Genomic DNA, 18,670 nt, shown 5'->3' on the forward strand with positions numbered 1-18,670 from the left:
CTCATAAGTCAAATCACTTAGTTCAGGTTTCAATCTAGTAAACCACCTCTGAACCTTCAAACCTCCTCTAATGCATTTACATCCTTCCTTAAATAAGGAAACCAAAATTGCACTTGGTGTTCAAGATATGGTATCACCAATACCTTGTATAACTGAAGTATAATATCTTTATTTTTACGCTCACTTCCTCTTGTAATAAAGCTCAGTTCATCTTGCAAGCCAACCTTCCATCCATTGATTGCATCTATACTTGCTGCTCCCTCAGAAAGGCAGCCAACATAATCAAAGACCCATCCCATCCCAGTTATAATATCTTCCAACCTCTTCCATTGGACAGAAAATCTAGATGCTTAATCACACATACTAACAGATTCAAAAACAGCTTCTTCCCCATCGTTATTAAACTTCTGAATGGATCTCTCAAATTTCAAAGTTAATGCTGACCTTGCTCTTTGTGCACTTTCTCTGCAGCTGTAACATTGTGTTCCACTCTCTGTTCTATTACCCTTATGTACTTTGTATGGTATGATCTGCCTGTTTTGCACGTAACACAAAACTTTCCAATGTACCCAGGTACACTTGACAATAATAATCAAATCAAATCAAATCAAATAACATCCCATTAGCCTTCTTGATTAAAATTTGTACTTGCATGTTCATGTTTTGTGACTCATGCAATAGAATGCCTAGACCCGTGTACACCTTGAATTCTGCTATCATTTTTTCTTTAAATAATACATTGATTTTCATTCTTCTAGCCAAAGAAAGCAATTTAATATTTTCCATATTATGTTTAATTTACCAGTTTTTGCTCCATATTCAACCTAGCCATATCTGTCTGCAAAAACCTTGTCTTCATCACAACATACTTTCCTTCCTATTTTTGTGTTGTTTGTGAACTTAACTACCATGTCTTCAGAAGTAAATATTCATTCATTCATTTCATCACCATTTCCTGATTATCTATTAATAACTCCCCATTTTCACTTTCTAAATGGCCAAAAGTCACTTACTCTTGGTGTTATTGATTTTATTCAATGGCAGCACAGGCTAGAATGGTCAAATTGCCTACTCCTGCTCCTGTTTCTTATATTCTTTTTCCTTTTTTTTAAATACCTGTAAAATTTCTTTTTATTCATCTTTACACTTGTAGCCAGATTCCTGTCATAAAACAACAGGTTCCTCTGGTTTGAGCTATAAGTGATTCCCTGTTGTTCTTTATTATTCTGATCAATCATTTAATCTGTCACTCATTATTTTTCAGTTATATGTTTTTTTTCCTCAACTTCTCCCCTCAGCTGAGGTGTGGTGACCCTCAGGTGAAACCACCATCATTAGTGGTCTCTCTAATGGTGGAGGAGCCTATATCTAGTAAGACTAGGGAGACTCTCCCTTAAATACCCTTTTTAAAGTTAAAGATACTAGTCCCAGACATAATCTTCTCCCCTTCAAACTGGATGTAAAGTCCAATCATACTGTGGTCACTGCTACCTAGGCATGTTTTTTACTCTGAGGTCATTATTTAGTCATGTTATATTACATAACACAATACTAATATAACTTGTTCTTTGATTGCTTCCAGAATGTGTTGCTTTAAGAAACTATCTGAAAAGTATTCTGTGAACTCTCCATTCAAGCTATTTCTAATTTTAGTTTCCCATTTTATATATTGCTTAAAGTCAGCATGATTATTGCCATCCCTTTATCACAAGGACCCAATATTTCTTCTTTGACCTACATTGTGGTTACAGTTCAGTGGCCTGTAGACCACACCTCCAGTGACTTCTTTCCATTATTGATCCTCATCTCCAATAACCTGATCTCCTTTACCAAGTTCATCTGCAACTATTGCGCAAATGCCATCATTGATTAACAGAGCTGCCCCTCCATCTTTACATAACTTCCTATTCCTCCTGAATGTCATATACCTCTTAATATTTAGCACCCAATCCTTGTCATCCTGCAGCCACATCCGTAATGGCTACCACATCATATTTATTTACTTCAGTGTGCAAAAATAGTTTATGTACTTTGTTATAAACCATCCCACCAGTAAATCTCCAATTTCCCCAGTTCTGGACAAGTGAGATAATTAATCTAAAATGCAATTCCTGGCTGGTAAACTTTCATGGTATTTAAAGGGGTTAGTGTTGACTGGAATAAAATAAACCAGACACAAAGGTGGATAACTATGAAACCATGTGAAGTACATCATGGAAGACTATTTATAAGATTAAGCAGAAGACAGATTCTTCCTGACAAGAATGGATAATGTCACTAATGGAGAAAAAGAGAAAGATGGTCCTAAACTTCACTACAATGTCAAAATGAAATTTCAGTTGCCATATTGATGTTGAGGAGGTGATCCTGAAATAGAGATCAGCAATCTCCAAGTCGTCACCTTCTCTCCCATTTATTAAAATTCTGCTGCCAGTCCTTTTCTATGATTAATAAGGTTTCCATTTTGCACAACTTGAATACAGTAGAAGGGAAAGAATGAGACTGAAGATACATAAATGCCCTGGATCCATTGATTTCCATTCAAAAGTATTAAAAGAAGTAGGCAATATTTATTCATCAGTATTTTGAAAAGATGTCTAAATTCAGAAATTGTGCCTTTAATTTGGAAAATTGCCACTACCCATGCCATTATTTCAGTAGGGAAGAAGAGAGCAAATAGGTAACAACAGGCCTTTTAGTTTAATATATATTCGAGAAAAGCTGGTCTTGATTGTACAGAAATAGCAAAAGCCCAATTTCACAGGTTGCAAAAGTAATTCACAGGTTAAATAGAATGTTGTTCTTTATGTCAAAGGGTTTGGGATTGTTTCATTTCTACATTGCCTTGGTCAGATCCCAACTAGAGTACCACAGTCTGTTATGGGCATAACCATCAGCAAAGAAATATTGACCAGGTAGAGGTAAAACACAGATTGACTGAAATGACTCAACAATTAAGTAATGGTGACAGGATATACTAAATTAGTTTTCATCCCATTTCTCAAGAGTGATCTACTCAAGATATAAACAGAACTTGATTTATATGTTGGGATGGATACAACAAAGCTATTTCCTTGGCTGTGCATGCAGAACAGACAAGCACAATCTTAATTTAAAGCCAATCAATTTACGAGCGAAGTCAGAGATTTTGCTTCCAGCCAAAAGCTAATGAAAATCTCCGACACCCACTCTTTGAAAGGTTGCTGAGGATAGGTCACTTGAAACTTTCAAGGTTGTGCAAGGTAGAATTTTGTTAGATTAGGTTGTCGAGTCATATGGAACAATTGAAGATTTACAGAGTTGAGGCACAGTTCAGCAATGATCGAATTGAACATTGGTGCAGGATAAAAGAGCTAAGTGGGTTATTCCTGTTCCTGTGCTCTTAGATGGCAGTTTTTGTGATCCAAGAAATTTTCTGTTTCAGATGCCATTAAAGCCATTTTTCTTCCTTCCTTCTTTCCATATTGAGCAGAGAGCATTGGAGCAACATCAGCAGTATCAAATTGTCTTTTGCTTAGCTCCAAACAGGCTAGCATTTTATTCTTTTCAATTTCTTGACACATTGTATTCCTCAAACTGTCAAATTTGAATGACATCTTGCCGATGGATGAAACCTGAGAGACAAACAGTAATGTTTACTTTGTCTTTACACTTGAAAGTTCAGTGGATACTAAGTATATGTACCTATTCATTAAAAATATTTAATAAAATAGACTATGATTTATACTGTGGATTTGAAACACTTGACTACATTGAAACTCATTTGTTGCACCAGTCAAAAAAGAATGGGAATTGTTCAACAGCCTATCCTTAGATCTGCTTTATGTAATAGTGCTAAGCACTTCTGTTTCTCCCACTCACTCGGTCAACTAGGGGTTACTGGTGATGGGATGCAGAAAACAGAAACCCAAAATGCAATGAAGATGCATTTACTGATTAGATATTAAATGCTGGTAATCCTATTGCCTCTGACAGTGATTAATAATATGTGGTTAATAGCCTTTCCCCCAAGAGTTACGTTCTAATCTATCTACTAATTTTCATAAAAATTGTTTTAACATGTTTTATTTTGGAATTAGTGAAAAACCCTCTCTTAAGCTTTTTAGCCACTCATAAAACATGCTTGGATGTCTACCATGACTGTATTGTACAGAATACTAACAATTATTTTTGGTTGGGTCTGATCTCCAATTTCTTGTGACTTTACTGACAGGACCTTTCATTGAAGCTTGACCTTCGAAGTCTGGAGCCTGGAACACTGAAATGTCCTTATGACCCCATTCAACCCTTTGCATCAGCTCTCGTAGGTAAGGCAGCTGAGGACTTGAACGGCCAATGATATTGAACGCATTTCTGTTTTCAGTAAAACTTAAACAACTACCTTGTGTACATTCAGGTTGGTCACATTAGTGCAAGTTGATACAGCTAATAGATTTAATACAAAAACTACAATGAAATTGCAATGAGTCAAATTCGGATTACTTGAAATTCCAATAGTGGTGAAGTTGTCAGCCATTCATGCTGGAAAAATAGCAAATCCAATGATATGATGACTATGATAAGATAACATTGCGGATTTACAACTCTGGATTAGCTGGAGTGGCATTAGGATATGCTAGAGTATAACATTATGGAACTTTGGACAAGTTGTTATTGACATTGAGATCTCCGTGTGAAAGGATATTTAAGCCATGTGAAAAAGTCTTGCAGAATGGAGAAAAAGTGAAGTTGATACAGCAAAAAGAAAACTGTGGTCCAGTGTGAAAAGTGGGTATTGATAATAAATGGGAGATTCCACCATTGAGTTTGTCAACTGTTCTGAAGCAGGCATTCTCTTCAGCAAAGAGGACCAATGGAAGTAAAAGAAGATTTTCATTGTTACAGATAACAGCCCAATGCACCAACACTTCGCAAGCCTCAAAAGATATTTGGATGACACTCTTTCCCCCAACACCACAGACAAGTAGAAGGCTGGATTAAAACCCCACTATTGACAACAGCTAATCTCTCAGGTTATCAAGGCCATGGATAAGAAGCAGAAATACCACTCAACTGTTCTGGAGGCCACACTCATGTTCAAGAAAATGATGGAAGATGGTAATGGGCATGGAATGAAGTGGGATGTGGATCACCAACCCAGCAAAGAGGCTCTTTTTGTTTGTTTGCAAAAGGCTGATTTGGAAATTCTAACAGAGACAATCATGGAACCTTATACAACATTTTGCACAATGGAAATGATGAGGCAATCGTAGGTGCAGTACATTCTACAATCAAGAAACCTGAGGAAGTTAATTATCCTGAAGAGCCAATTAATTCCTGTCTGCTTCGCTGCCCAGTTCTCTAGCTGAAGTCACAAACTGTGTGGAAACACCTCAGGATTTTGCCTGGCAGAACAACTACACAAAAGGTATGTTTGGATGCATTAACAACATAGTGGACTATATCCAAATATGGTATGCTAAGCAGAAAACATTTCCAGACTTTACTCCCATTTTTTAATGCTTTTAATTTTCAAGATTGTTTATGATTTGTTCTCACCTTACAATGGCCCAAAGACACTTCTCGTGTATTAACTGAGTTGGGATTTTTTTGGACATGTGTGATTGTTGACAAATAAAGGTACGTAGAGACTGCTCAGCTTTGTTTAATGCAATTTTGTGGCTGGATGTCCTGTTATTCAATTTATCGTAATTTCTCTAACTTTTAGATATTTTTCATTTGGCTTAGAAGAAACAATTTGAAAATGTTCTCTCCTGTAATGGCACAGGGCAGATTAGATTATTTTCATCTACATGTCCTCAAACATCTGTTTGTGTTTTTGCGTATGTTCTTAATCTGTGGGTCAGCAAAATATTCAGCCATTTGCAGTGAAGGATATCATGGATTGAACGCTACATTACACAAAGAAGCTCCATTGTGGAATATCAAGTCTAAGGATATCAATATGGAGCTGCCACAATGGTAAAACTACATGTGGCAACAGTTAATCATATGATTACCAACTGCCTGACCATATTTATATCATGCCTTGCATATGAACTGTCTCCCTACAAAGCTTAGTCAGTAATTACTGAAAAGAATAAAAATCATAATTTCATTGCATCTTAGAGTTTGTAGATAATTGTATGCAAGTGGGTAAATAATACGTCAGACTGGCTTCTCCTAAATTACAGCTTGTTTCCTAACAGAACAACTTTTTAAGATTGCTTAAACTCTCACAATATCTTTGATAGTTACAGTAATGTTGAAACAAGATTTCCTATTACATTGACCTGGAATTCACACACGATTGAATTGGCACAAATCCCCAGTAACAGTGCAAACAATTCCGTTTGAAAATTCTCACATAATGAAGCAGCCTTTGTCCATATCCAGCAAGACTCATAGATATTTATAGCACAGATGGCCCTTCGTATCCATGCAACTCCATAAAGATCTGACTGCACAAAATAAAAACCGGAAGCACTGCTGATTCTGTAAATCAGAAACAAACCAAACTCCGAGGAAGGGTCACTTGATCTGAAACATGAACTCTGATTTCTCTCCACACGTGCTGAGCTTTTCCAGCTTTTTTGGGGGGGTTTTCTGACTACGCTAATCCCATTTATCAGCTCTTGGCCCCATTAACCTGGAGGCTACAACAAGACAAATAAATACCTAAACACAGATTAAACATTTTGAGAATTTCTCACTCTACCCACCATTTTAGCCAATAAGTTTGAGATTCCCACCATTCCCTGAGTGAAAAAGTTTCTCCTCAACTCCCTCTTACCATACATCTATGCTCCCTGGTTATTGCCGTCTCTACTAATGGGGAAAAAGTGCTTTCTATCCATCCTATCCATGTCCTTCATAACCTTATACATCTCAAATTATCCCCCTCTCATCCTTTAATGCTACAAAGAAAACAACCCCAGGTTATCCAATCTCTTCTCGTAGCTCGGACTCTTCAGCCCAGGCAATATCCTGGTAAATCTACTCTGCAGTCTTTCTAGTGCAGTCATATCAATCCTATAATGTGATGACCATAACTGCTCACAGTACTCCAACTGTAGCATAGCCAATATTTCTTTATCAGCATTATTTTCCTGCTCTTTTATTCTAGATCTGGATAACCTTCAAGCTTGGCTAATCCATGACAAGTAATATCCACGTGAACTTGCTCTCTGGCCTTTAATTGACCAGATAGTTTAAATTAGCAGCAATTGTTTCCATAACATATGTAGGTCAGATTCCAAAAAATTTCTCATGTTGGACTCTTGACCCTGAATGAAAATTAAATGCACTGATTATGTCTGAAGCTGAAACTCGAATACAATTATTTTATGTTATTTGTTATAAGACAAGTTACTAGAGTAGAAAAGACTTTAGCCAAGAAACTGTGGCTGAATTCACCTGGATCTTTTATAAATAATCCTGTGTATGCTTAATTCATTTCTTGTTTCACTCCTCTGTCTCCTATTTTAATGAAGGAATTTGCCTCCTCAGTTAAAATGGCTAAGAAAGGTTATACAAACACATCTAGCATTTGACTTGTTGTCACAACCCATCGTAGCCTCTGTTACAAAGGATCCTGTTATTTCCATTTCAATAAGAGCTGGTATCTGATAATGAAGAGCGTGCAAGAGAGGTGGCCATTGATTGGCACCAGATGAGTCGCTTATTTGGAGATCTGGTGCAGACATAATGGACCAAATGGCCTCCTTCCTTGCTGTAACAATTTTGTGAGTCATGGAAATCTCTTTGCATCCAGATGGCTTTTCAAGAAACATGTGGATAAAATAGGAAGTAAGTTCCTCATAAAAGTAAACAAATAATTGAAACATTCTGCTTGTGAAGAGGAGACTTATAAATTCATGAGTAAAAGGAATAAGGAAGAACTTTGTGAGATTTTGCTTTTAAAGTTTGGAAATGTTATTTGGGGAAAGAGCTAGCAACTTTGCATCCATTGAATTTGAAGTTCCATTTTAAGTAGCCCAGTAAATAAAAAATAATTTTCTTGCCTTTTGGTCTCTCCTGTTGTTGTTATTGCTATATTTCTGACCTGAACATTGTTGGCTAGTCGTAGTTACATGAAGTTAATCATCACTGCCATTAATGGAAACAGCTTGATTCAGTAAATGGATTTACTTTAGTTCTATTAATATAACTTCAAACAAATAGCCTATTCCTCACTTATAAGCTGGGCAATGAGTGTCTGCAGGTTATTTGTTCTTGAGGACTGGGGAGAAAATCTCAGCCAAGATCCCATCACTGAGTCGTACAACAACTTGTATTTGTAAATCACCTTTAATAAATAAAATGTGCATAATTAAACACACCAGTCCAAAGGAGGCAGGATTAGGAAAGGTGAAAGTGGATTGTTTTGAAGAGCACCATGGAGGAGGTGCAAGAATAAGAGAGGCAGAGAGATTTGAGGAGGGAGCTACTGCTATTGCCAATGTTGCTACAGGCATGTGTGCAATTAGAGAAGGGAAGAAAGTCAGGGATGTGTAAGAGGTCAGAATTGGAAGAGAGCAGGAATCTTGGAAGGTTATAGAGGTGGAGAAGTGGAGGAAGAATGGCTGAAGTCTTTGACAACAAGGAGGCAAGTATAAAATTGAAAAGATTGCCACATCCAGAGTTTATGTAGGTCAGTGAACATAAAGGATGATGGATTACTTTAACTTAGAACATGGAACAGAGAGTTTGGGATGATCTCAAATTTCTGGAAGGTGCAAAATGGGAGGTCAGCCAGAAGCCCTTAGGAATTGACTGAGGTAACAAAGGTATGGATAAGGGTTTCAGCAGCTAATAGTATTATATGGCATGTGTGCAGGTATGCGTTAAAAAGTTCAAAGCGACCACACACTGAAACAAATCTCTCTCACATCTCCAAAGAAGAAAAAAAATTGATACATCTCACTCTTGGCTCTTTCATCAAAGATCTTCAATTTAGTTTCTATTACCACAAAATCTCCTGCCAATGGAACCAATTTGTTTGCCTTCATCTGAATCTCCCACATGTTAACATTCCACTGGCTAATGGATTGTCACTGAATATAAATTACAACAGATTTTGCCTGTTTTTTTTTCTCTCAGCTCAGGAATACTGATGCCAATTGTGCACCATTAAAGTTGAGATCAACTAACTGAAAACTGTTAGTAAAGTTTCTCATCTGCAAGGCTCAGTTGGAAGCATGCTAACAAGGTTACCAACTGAACTTTGGATGAAGTTATTGGATGCATATTTCAACTCAGTAAAGAAGAACTACTGTGCATCTAATCAAGCTGTATGTTTTTTTTGGATGTGCTATGATTTTAGGAACATTAACCTTGCTCCCAGCTCACACAAAAGGGATTTTCCAGTCACACAGAATCCAATTGTACAGTTCTGTCTTTGACCCGTTTAATGAGAATAACATTGCTTGCGTCTGGGAACATTTAATGCTTAATGTGCTGATTGGAAAATGGGATGTTAATTGGTGTGCTTTTTTTATTATCTTGTATCAAACTAATAATCTAGGTTCAGAAAATTGTAAAATGTAAGAGTGTGATACTTACAGTTAGTAAATTAAATAATAATCTGTCTTCTAGTTGTAACATGATATGTGATACAAAACTATCAGAAAATGAGCAGGACTTTCAAATTATTGGAATGCTATTTCCCAAGGTTTTTACTGCCATACAAAAAAATTTTAATTTGGCAACATAACAGTGGACTTGAGAAATGTCATCCGATTTTGATGGTAGGAAATAAAATGTTTTGCAGCTTTAAAACTAAATTTTCCCACCATAAACTAAACTAACCATTCATTGTTTACACAATGAACACCAGGAGGTCAAAACTCATTTTCTACAACAATTTTCTTAAGTTATGATTTAACTTCTGTTAAGATTTTATATCTCAGTGGTCAAAAATGCTTTTAGTTTGCATTTTATCTGTAAGGATTGAGGTTTTCCTGCATTGCCATGTTTTTATTAGATTAGATTCCCTACAGTGTGAAAACAAGCCATTTGGTCCAACCAGTCCACACCGACCTTCCAAAAAGTAACCCACCCAGACCCATTCCCCTACATTTACCCTGACTAATGGACCTAATGCTATGGGCAATTTCCCACGGCCAATTCACTTGATCTTCACATCTTTGGATTGTGGGAGGAAACCAGAGCACCCGGAGGAAACCCATGCAGACACAGACAGAATGTGCAAACTCCACACAGACAGTGGCCCAAGGTGAGATTTGAACCCCAGTCCCTGATGCTGTGAGGCAGCAGTGTTAACCACTAAACCACTATGCCGCTCCATTGTTTACAAATTCAGTCTTGGGGATAATGGTTTCTACATCAGAACTAGCAATCATTACAGGTCATTCATTGCCTTGAGAAGGAAGTGCCAAACCATCTACATGAACTGCTGGAGTTTGTATCTGTGAAACAAAGTGTTATGGTGCCAACAGTTCCATTAGAGAGTCCAAGAATTTTATTCAAGATGCTGCAGGAATGCTGTTACAAGTTTTTAGTCAGAATGGTGACTTGGAGAATAACTTGGAAGATGATGATATTCCTATATACCTACTGCCCCTATTCTCTCCTGGAAGCAGAGAATGCAAGTTTGGGAGGTACTTTCAAAGAATCTTCGGCATTCAGGGAAGGAAATGTGCCATCCTTATGTTGCCTGGCCTACATATCACTCCAAGGCTACAGCAATCTGGTTGACTCTCAGTTTTTCACTCAAGTGGCCTAATAAGCCACTCAGTTGTATCAATTGCTGCAAAGTCTCAATGAAGAAATGAAACCAGACTGATCATCTGGCATTGACCTAGGCACCATAAAGGACAATGGTAGAAACACTCTGCCGAATCTGTGGAGTTCTCCTTACTAACATCTGTGTGAAAATTGAGAGAGCTGTCTCACAGACTTGTCAAGTGGCAGCCTGACGTCATCATACTCATAGATCATACCTTATAGACAATGTCCCAGACACTGCAATCACTATCCCTGGATACATCCTGGTTCACCAGCAGGACAGACCAAGCAGAAGTGGAGGCACAGTGGTCTACAGTCAGGATGGAAATGTCCCTGAGAGTCCTCGACATTGCCTCTGGACCCCATTCACTCTCATGGCCTCAGGTTAAACACAGACAAGCAAACACTCTGCTGATTACACACACCATCCTTTTTCTGCTGATGAACCAGTACTCCTCCATGTTGAACAATACTTGGAAGGAAGCACTGAGAGTGACAAGGACAAATAATACCTGTATACTGTGGGTGGGAGATTTCAATGTCCCCCACCGAGAGTGGCTTGGAAGCAGTACTACTAATTACTCTGGTCAGGTCCGAAGAGACATAAATGCTAGACTGGGTCTGCAGCAAATGGTGAGTGAACCAACAAGAAGGAAGAACGTACCATACTCCTACCATCAAGCCAGGGGATTAACCCTCATACAATGGAAAGCGCAGGAGGGCATGGTAGGAGCAGCACTATGCATACCTAAAAATGAGATGTCCAACCAGATGAAGCTAACAACCAGGTCTACTTGTGTGCCAAATAGCAAAAGCAGCAAGTGATAGACCGAGCTAAGTGATCCCACAACCAATGGATTAGATCTAAAATCTACAGTTGTGCCATATCCAGTTGTGAATGGCAGTGGCCAATTAAACAGCTCACTAGAAGAAAAGGCTCCACAAATATTCTCATCCTCAATAATGGAAGAGCCCAACACATCAGTGCAAAAGAAAAGGCTGAAACATTCATGGCAATTTTCAGCCAGAAATGCCAAGTGGATGATTCCTCTTGGCCTCCTCCAATGATCCCCAGTATCGCAGGTACCAGCCTTCAGCCAATTCGATTCACTCCACGTGACATCAAGAAATGGTTTGAGGCACTGGATACTGCAAGGGCTATTGGCCCTGAACAACATTCTGGCAATGGTATTGATGACTTGTGTTCCAGAACTTGCCGCTCCCCTAGCCATGCTTTTCCAGTGCAGTTACAACACTGGTATCTATCTGACAATGTGGAAAATTGACCAGGTATGTCCTGTCCACAAAAAGCAGGAAAAACCCAACTCATCCAATTACCGCCCCATCAGTCTACTCTCGATCATCCGTAAAGCGATGGAAGGTGTTATCAATATTGTGACCAGGCAGAACCTGGTCAGTAATAACCTGCTCAGTGACGCCCAGTTTGGATTTCGCTAGGGCCACTCAGCTCTTGACCTCATTGCAGCTTTGTTTCAACCATGGACAAAAGAGCTGAATTCCAGAGGTGAGAATGAAAGCCCTTAAAATTAAGGCTACATTTGACCAAGTGTGGCATCAAGGAGGCATGACAAAACTGGAATCAATGGGTATCAGAAGGCAAACTCTGTTCGGGTTGGAGTCATACTTGGCCCATAGGAAGATAGTTGCAGTTGTTGGAGGTCAGTCATCTCAGCTCCAGGACATCAGGGAAAAACTCTGTGCTGATGGGAATCATACCTAACATGAAGGAAGATGGTTGTGGTGGTTATTTGCATCAACATGAGAATTTTTCAAATGCTGAACAGTAAACATTGCCTATAGGCAGGAAGTACATAAACAAGTTGGTATTTTAAAGAGCTGCTTTGGCAGAGGGCAGAGCTATATTTAAGAATTGAAACACCAGGAAACTCTCTGTCTCAATCTGTAGGCTTCCCCTTTCATTCTCATCATCTCCTTCATCAGATGATGCAGTCATGTTGTCACATTACCTTCTGTATTTGCATTGTTTTTGAGGGATTTATTTCAATAAGAAAGCTCAAACGCCAGTTGTTGCATACATTTTCTGAGTAACTATTTACATCAGTGAATCTCTGGGCCCACCATGCAGCAGATTTACAGGAGCATGGAGCAATAAGGCATTCAGAGAGGGGTGAGCCAGATAAGCCCTCTGAATTCTCTGATTTAAATGGAAGCAGGGATTTCATCAGCGGAATCTTCAATTTCGTGTCCAGTTCCTTTGGAGGGTGCTGTGATGGGGATTCCACTGAGTCCATTAACGCTACTCCCATCAATGCAGGAGAAACAGCTGTCTGGCCATTGGAAAATCCAGGCCAGTACTTCTGTAGCTAATTTGTAAATACCTTCCTGAAAACATTTGTAAAAATTGAATGCAGGATGCTGACTTTGTAAGAATTTTGGAGATCATCTACCTCTTTTTATTCTGTGCTCTGTACGCAAAGAATGATTAACATAAGTCATATTGATTGCCTCAACTAAACAGAAAATGTTCTCTCCTATCAGCATTTTGAAAACTGAATGGTTATAAACTCCAATAAACCAGGACGGTGTTGGGTAAATGTACACCACACTTAAAAGCTGCGATACTTACCCAATCATTAGTGGATTAAACAATATTCACCCTGGGGCATTGCTTCCCCTCCACACCCACTCCCCTGTCCAGCTGTCACTTGTGTTCTATCCCCATGGCTGGTCCGGATGACACTCAGGCTCATTTCGCTCCCGCCAGGACAACACTCGAGCCCAGTCCCATTCAGTTATCCCCTCTCTGAATACCCTATTGTTCCATGCCCCTTGTGACTCTGGTACACAGTGGACCCAGGACCATCCAGAATAACTCCTCTGGCTAATCTAATCACAGGTTCCTTCTCTCCACCCCTTGCTGTTCCTCCAGTCACACATTCTGTCTTTTGTGAAGCAGCAAGAGCGCGAGATGGGGAATTTATAAATGATGGAACAACCTGCACAGAAGTGATAGAAACTCTGATTGCAGGAGCAGCTCCTTATAGATTTTTGTCTCTCTCATGAATGGGTCTCCATTGGTCACTCAGTGATTGAATTTTCACAGGACATTTGCAGGTGTGGATTGGCTTGCTATCCCATGTACAGTATTTTGAGCATTGCTACTGATAGTCTGAGAAGTCAAACAATCAACTGTGATCTCAGTTTAAACACTTACACTTAGAGTCTCTTGGGTGTCCTTAAGTTGCATATTATTTTAATGTTAAAAATCACAGAACACCAGGTTATAGTGCAACCAGTTTATTTGGAAGCACAGATGAGGAAGCAGCGCTCTGAAAGCTAATGCTTTTAAATGAACCTGTTGGACTATAACCTGGTGTTGTACGATTTTTAAACTATGTCCACCCCAGTCCCACACTGGCTCCTGCACATCATGGTTATTAGTTTTGCATCATTTTTGTTTATTAATCTTCAGCAGACTGTGGAATACCTTGCAAATCAAATTTAACTGGTTGCATGGCAACATCACCATAATTGCTGAAGATTCCTCTTAGATGACGTCATTAAATTTGCTTTTAACTAAGTTTAAAATTTTACCAGATATTGACCAGAGGAAATGTTCATGAACAGATTTTCAATGTCACTACATTTTCTAGTCAGACAGCTCTTCCTGTGTATTGTTCTGAGGGATGTTTCCACTTCTGTTATTCTGTAGGGGATACAGTTGTCAGGTTCGTTAATAAAAGCAGGAAATTCTTGCCTGCAATGTACTGGCTTCACAGTTTCAGCTACAACATTTCCAACAAGCTATCTATATTTAATTTAATGTATGTATGTGAATGTGAGAGTGAGTCACTCAGTACGGTTAGAAGACCATATGTTTGACATAATTTCTTTGATATTTTTCTTGGAGTTAGCACATAATAAAATTGCTCTTTCTTTTACTCAAGAAGACCTTGTAAGTGGCTCATTGTTATTTCGACTGAAAAACATTTGCAAAAAAAAGATTTAACTCTTAACTGTGACCTACTCGGTAGTTTGAAAAGAGGGAAGCTGATTCACGCTGCACATAATAATTTCTATGTTGGTATGTTGATCTGCCTTTGTTATACATGCCAAAGTGTTTTGTAAAATTAATCAACATCGCTCAGATTTTATTTGTCTTTCAACATCATTCTTTTGCTCAATGGATTGCTGGAAATGTGAAGCAAGTACATTGCAGGCAAGAATCTCCTGCTTTTATAAATGAACGTGACAACTGTATCCCCTACACAATAACAGAAGTGGAAACATTCCCTCAGGGAAATACACAGGTAGGATTGTCTGGCTAGTGTATGTAGTCACATTGAAACTCTGCCTTTAATGCTGACATTTCCTCTGGTCAATATATGGTAAACTTTTAAAACCAGTTAAAAACACATTTAAAAATATCAACTAAAGGATATTTTCAGCAAATGCGGTGTTATTGTCATGCAACCAGATCAGTTGATTTGCAAGGTACTCATGAGTCTGCTGCAGATTAATAAAATTACACACACTATTCCTCAAATTTAATGATTTGCTGAAATTACAATTTGTATAGATATGATATTTTGTGGCCTGTGGCTCTTGGAAATCCAATTAACTGGTATTGCAAAATACAAAGTCCATCTCACTTGCACAAGCAATGAATCACAGAAAGAAAACTTATTGACTTCCTTTGTTCTTTCTGAATATTTCCCCAACAATTTCATTACGGAGACAATTCTGTAATCCTAACCCTTAGTTAACTCTAATACTGGTGCATTGCATGTGGCAGTCTGGACCATAATAGTGTGTTGTATCCCCAAACTCTCCTGAGGAATCATTTCATTGAAAAGAGGTTTGTTTTTGAATACTGGTATTACACAAGATAGTATTGCAAAGTAAATGCAAATGAAGCTACATATGTTCTCCAATTTCAGACTATTTAACTTTTAGTTTTAATGCTGTGGTTCAGTGAAAGTGCATGTTGTGTATCTTTTCCTGAATCTTTTATTAGAATGGAAAGCTAATATACAGTTGATCTAGCATTTAAAAAAAAGTTTATAGATGTCACTGTAAAAGTTACTTATATATTACACAAAGTATCTGAGTGGCAAAAGATGATTCAAGCCCCCAGGCAGTGAGGAAATCTCTATGAGAAATCTCCATTCGCTGCATAGATATGTGTATGTTATTGAAGCATAAATATTAATAACATATCTCCAGCAGTAAAACAAAAGCCTGCACAGGTATGATATTCTGAAAAACCTTTTCTCACCAATAATTTTTGTGGTTAAAATTAATTCTCTGCCCAGCTCAAGTGGAGGTTATTGCTGTGATAGTGCAGCTACATTAAATCATTAAATTGTTACTATGTTGTCTGCTCTAGCAAGAGTCAAGTGGGTTTTCTGCCACTATTCTCCTTTTAGTTTGGTATCTGCAGGGCCTTCTTTGTCTGGTGTGGTAGAGGAAATCCATTACGTATTTGAGCAAGGAGAAGCTCTCATAACTTATTGCATGATCACAGTTACATTGATAATAATAGACATTATTACAAAGATTATGAGGAGACCGAGATGATAATACTGTCTCCTTTGTGATCCAGAACTGTTCTAGCTCTTCCTACACACGTCCTTGTGATAAAATCAGATCAGATGCAGTTTAATGCAACATTAACCCTGTCAGAACTTTACTCAATGTAAATATTAAGTCAGCAAAATAGTAGAAAGAGGAAAATGGAACCATAGTTTTGCAAATGACATGACAGACGCCTGTTGTTTAAGTTTGAAACCCCTGCCTTTAATGCTGATATTCTAAACTTGTCCATTTAATTTTCAATCTACAGATGAATATCTCTATGCTGGGACATCTTCTGACTTTCTTGGAAGAGACACTGCTCTATTTCGCTCCCCAATCCATCATCTAGAAAATCAATATATCCGCACAGAACACAACAATCCCCTTTGGCTAAGTGGTATGTGAGACTAAGGAACACTGCATGTTAACAGTTTGAGTGTGTTTGGCAAACAGCTTTGGCATCAAAAAAGTCCTTAAAACGTTTAAAATTGTATATTAGGTTCTGAAGCTTCAGCTTTGTTTCGCAGCCTGCAACAAGCTGTAGCAGACTTGCATGGAAGAGGCATTTCTGTACTTTGCTTGGAGGTCTCACTCAGATGGTGAGTCCTTGATACCTCAAGAAAATTGACTTCATGTATCTATATGTTATAATGACAAAGACTTAACAACAATTCATCTCCTTCTCCTAATGTTTGGCAAGCATTGGGAATTCTAGAAATGCTGGACTCTGCCCACATATTAGGTCATCCAGTTGCTCAATTCTGATGAATTTTCCATGGATACAAAATGAAGCATTTCAGAATGCACTCAAACACCTTTGCATTATTCTGGCATTGCTTTTACACATTGCATGGAATTCCTGTAGCTAACTCTAAGAATTCCAACTGCATATTTATTATTAAAGGAAATCATCTCTTTCTAAGATAGCAGCAATAATGTACTTGCATGCACTGTTTATACAAATTCATCTTTATTCGGTTTGTTGATTTACCTGATAGAAAGAAATCAAGGCCTAAAGTTCTTCACTTCCTTTTCACTCTCTTCTTTTCTTACTTATTTCCTCTTCTCTTTTTCTGTTCCTTTGCTTCATGCCTCACATTCTCTTCTTTTTTTTCTAACCTCCTATAAGATTTGGGAGCAGGATAAGGTCATTTCCCAATAAATTAACTTGGCTCTCCTTGGCCTGTTATCGAGGATGGAGTAGATGACCAGAATTTGATACAATGGGAACTGAGTGGGAGGTTGGGAGTGAGGCACACATTGAGAACAAGCTTCAGCCCAGGGCTTGGACTGTGAGAAAGAAAAACTGCTGATCAAGGCAACTGGAATGTCATGCAGGATTGGAATACGACACTAGAACTGGATAGCGAAAACAATTTAAAGCTGGGCCCAGTGGGATTGGGGGAAGCCGGAATTTATGACTACAGCATGCTTAAAAGAACTGGGCCAATGGCCAGACCTGAGTGAGAGCCAACTCTGTAGGGATCAGTAAACAGAACTAGGAGAGCCGAGAGTGTGGTGCTTGTAAAGCATAATAGGTCAGGCAGTATCTGAGGAGCAGGAGAATCAACGTTTCGGGCAAAAGCACTTTATCAGGATGAAAGGCTTGATTCTCCTACTCCTCGGATGCTGCCTGACCTGCTGTGTTTTTCCAGCACCACACTCTCAACTCAAATCTCCAGTGTCTACAGTTCTCACGTTCTCCTAGAACTAGGAGGGCAACAAGTCTGATAAAGTAATTCTAAGTGACACTTCAGCCCAGAGAAAAGACATACCATTAGATGTCAGGTATGGAGCCTGGAAAGAGAAAATGGGGAAACAGAGTGCTTGGGGTCTGATGTCTTTGCCTGGGAGTGGAGAGAATATCGTGAAATTGGAGAATGAGAGTTAGTTTGCCTTGAGGATGTCTTGCTACAATAGTGCAGAGCTTTGGTGAGACCGTATCTGGAGCATTGTGTGTGATTTTGGTCTCCTGATCTGAGAAAAAATGTTCTGGCAATGGGAGGAGTGCAACAAAGTTTACCAGACTGATTCCTGGGATGGCCAAACTGATGTATGAAGAGAGAGGGGATCAGTTAGGATTATATTCACAGGAGTTTAGAAGAAATCTCATAGATACCTATAAACTTTCAATATGATTAGATAGGGTAAATTTAGGAAGGATATTCCCGGTGACCAGGGGATTAGAACCAGAGGCCAGAGACTAAGGATATGTGGTAGGCTATTCAGGACTGAGATGAGTAGAAATTTCTTCACCAGTAGAGTGGTGAGCCTGTGGAATTCTCTGCTACAGAAAATGTCTAAGGCCAAAACATTGAATATACTCATGGAGGAGTCAGGTGTAGTTCTTAGTGAAAAAAGGGATTAAAGGTATGGGGTGAAA

General features: G+C 38.6%; 1 protein-coding gene across 1 annotated transcript in view; it reads left to right on the forward strand.

Moving 5' to 3' along the window:
• Positions 1–18,670, forward strand: part of LOC122563190 (semaphorin-3D-like) — an 85,195-nt gene that overhangs the window by 30,377 nt on the left and 36,148 nt on the right. Inside the window, exons 6-7 of the mRNA XM_087973585.1 lie at positions 4,214–4,307; positions 16,556–16,684. Coding sequence (XP_087829711.1) covers positions 4,214–4,307; positions 16,556–16,684 — 223 coding nt within the window. The remainder of the gene's footprint in view (positions 1–4,213; positions 4,308–16,555; positions 16,685–18,670) is intronic.

This window comes from Chiloscyllium plagiosum, unplaced genomic scaffold (assembly GCF_037043375.1).
Source record: "Chiloscyllium plagiosum isolate Xiang-an unplaced genomic scaffold, Cpla_swu_hap1 HiC_scaffold_26, whole genome shotgun sequence".
NCBI lineage: Eukaryota > Metazoa > Chordata > Chondrichthyes > Orectolobiformes > Hemiscylliidae > Chiloscyllium > Chiloscyllium plagiosum.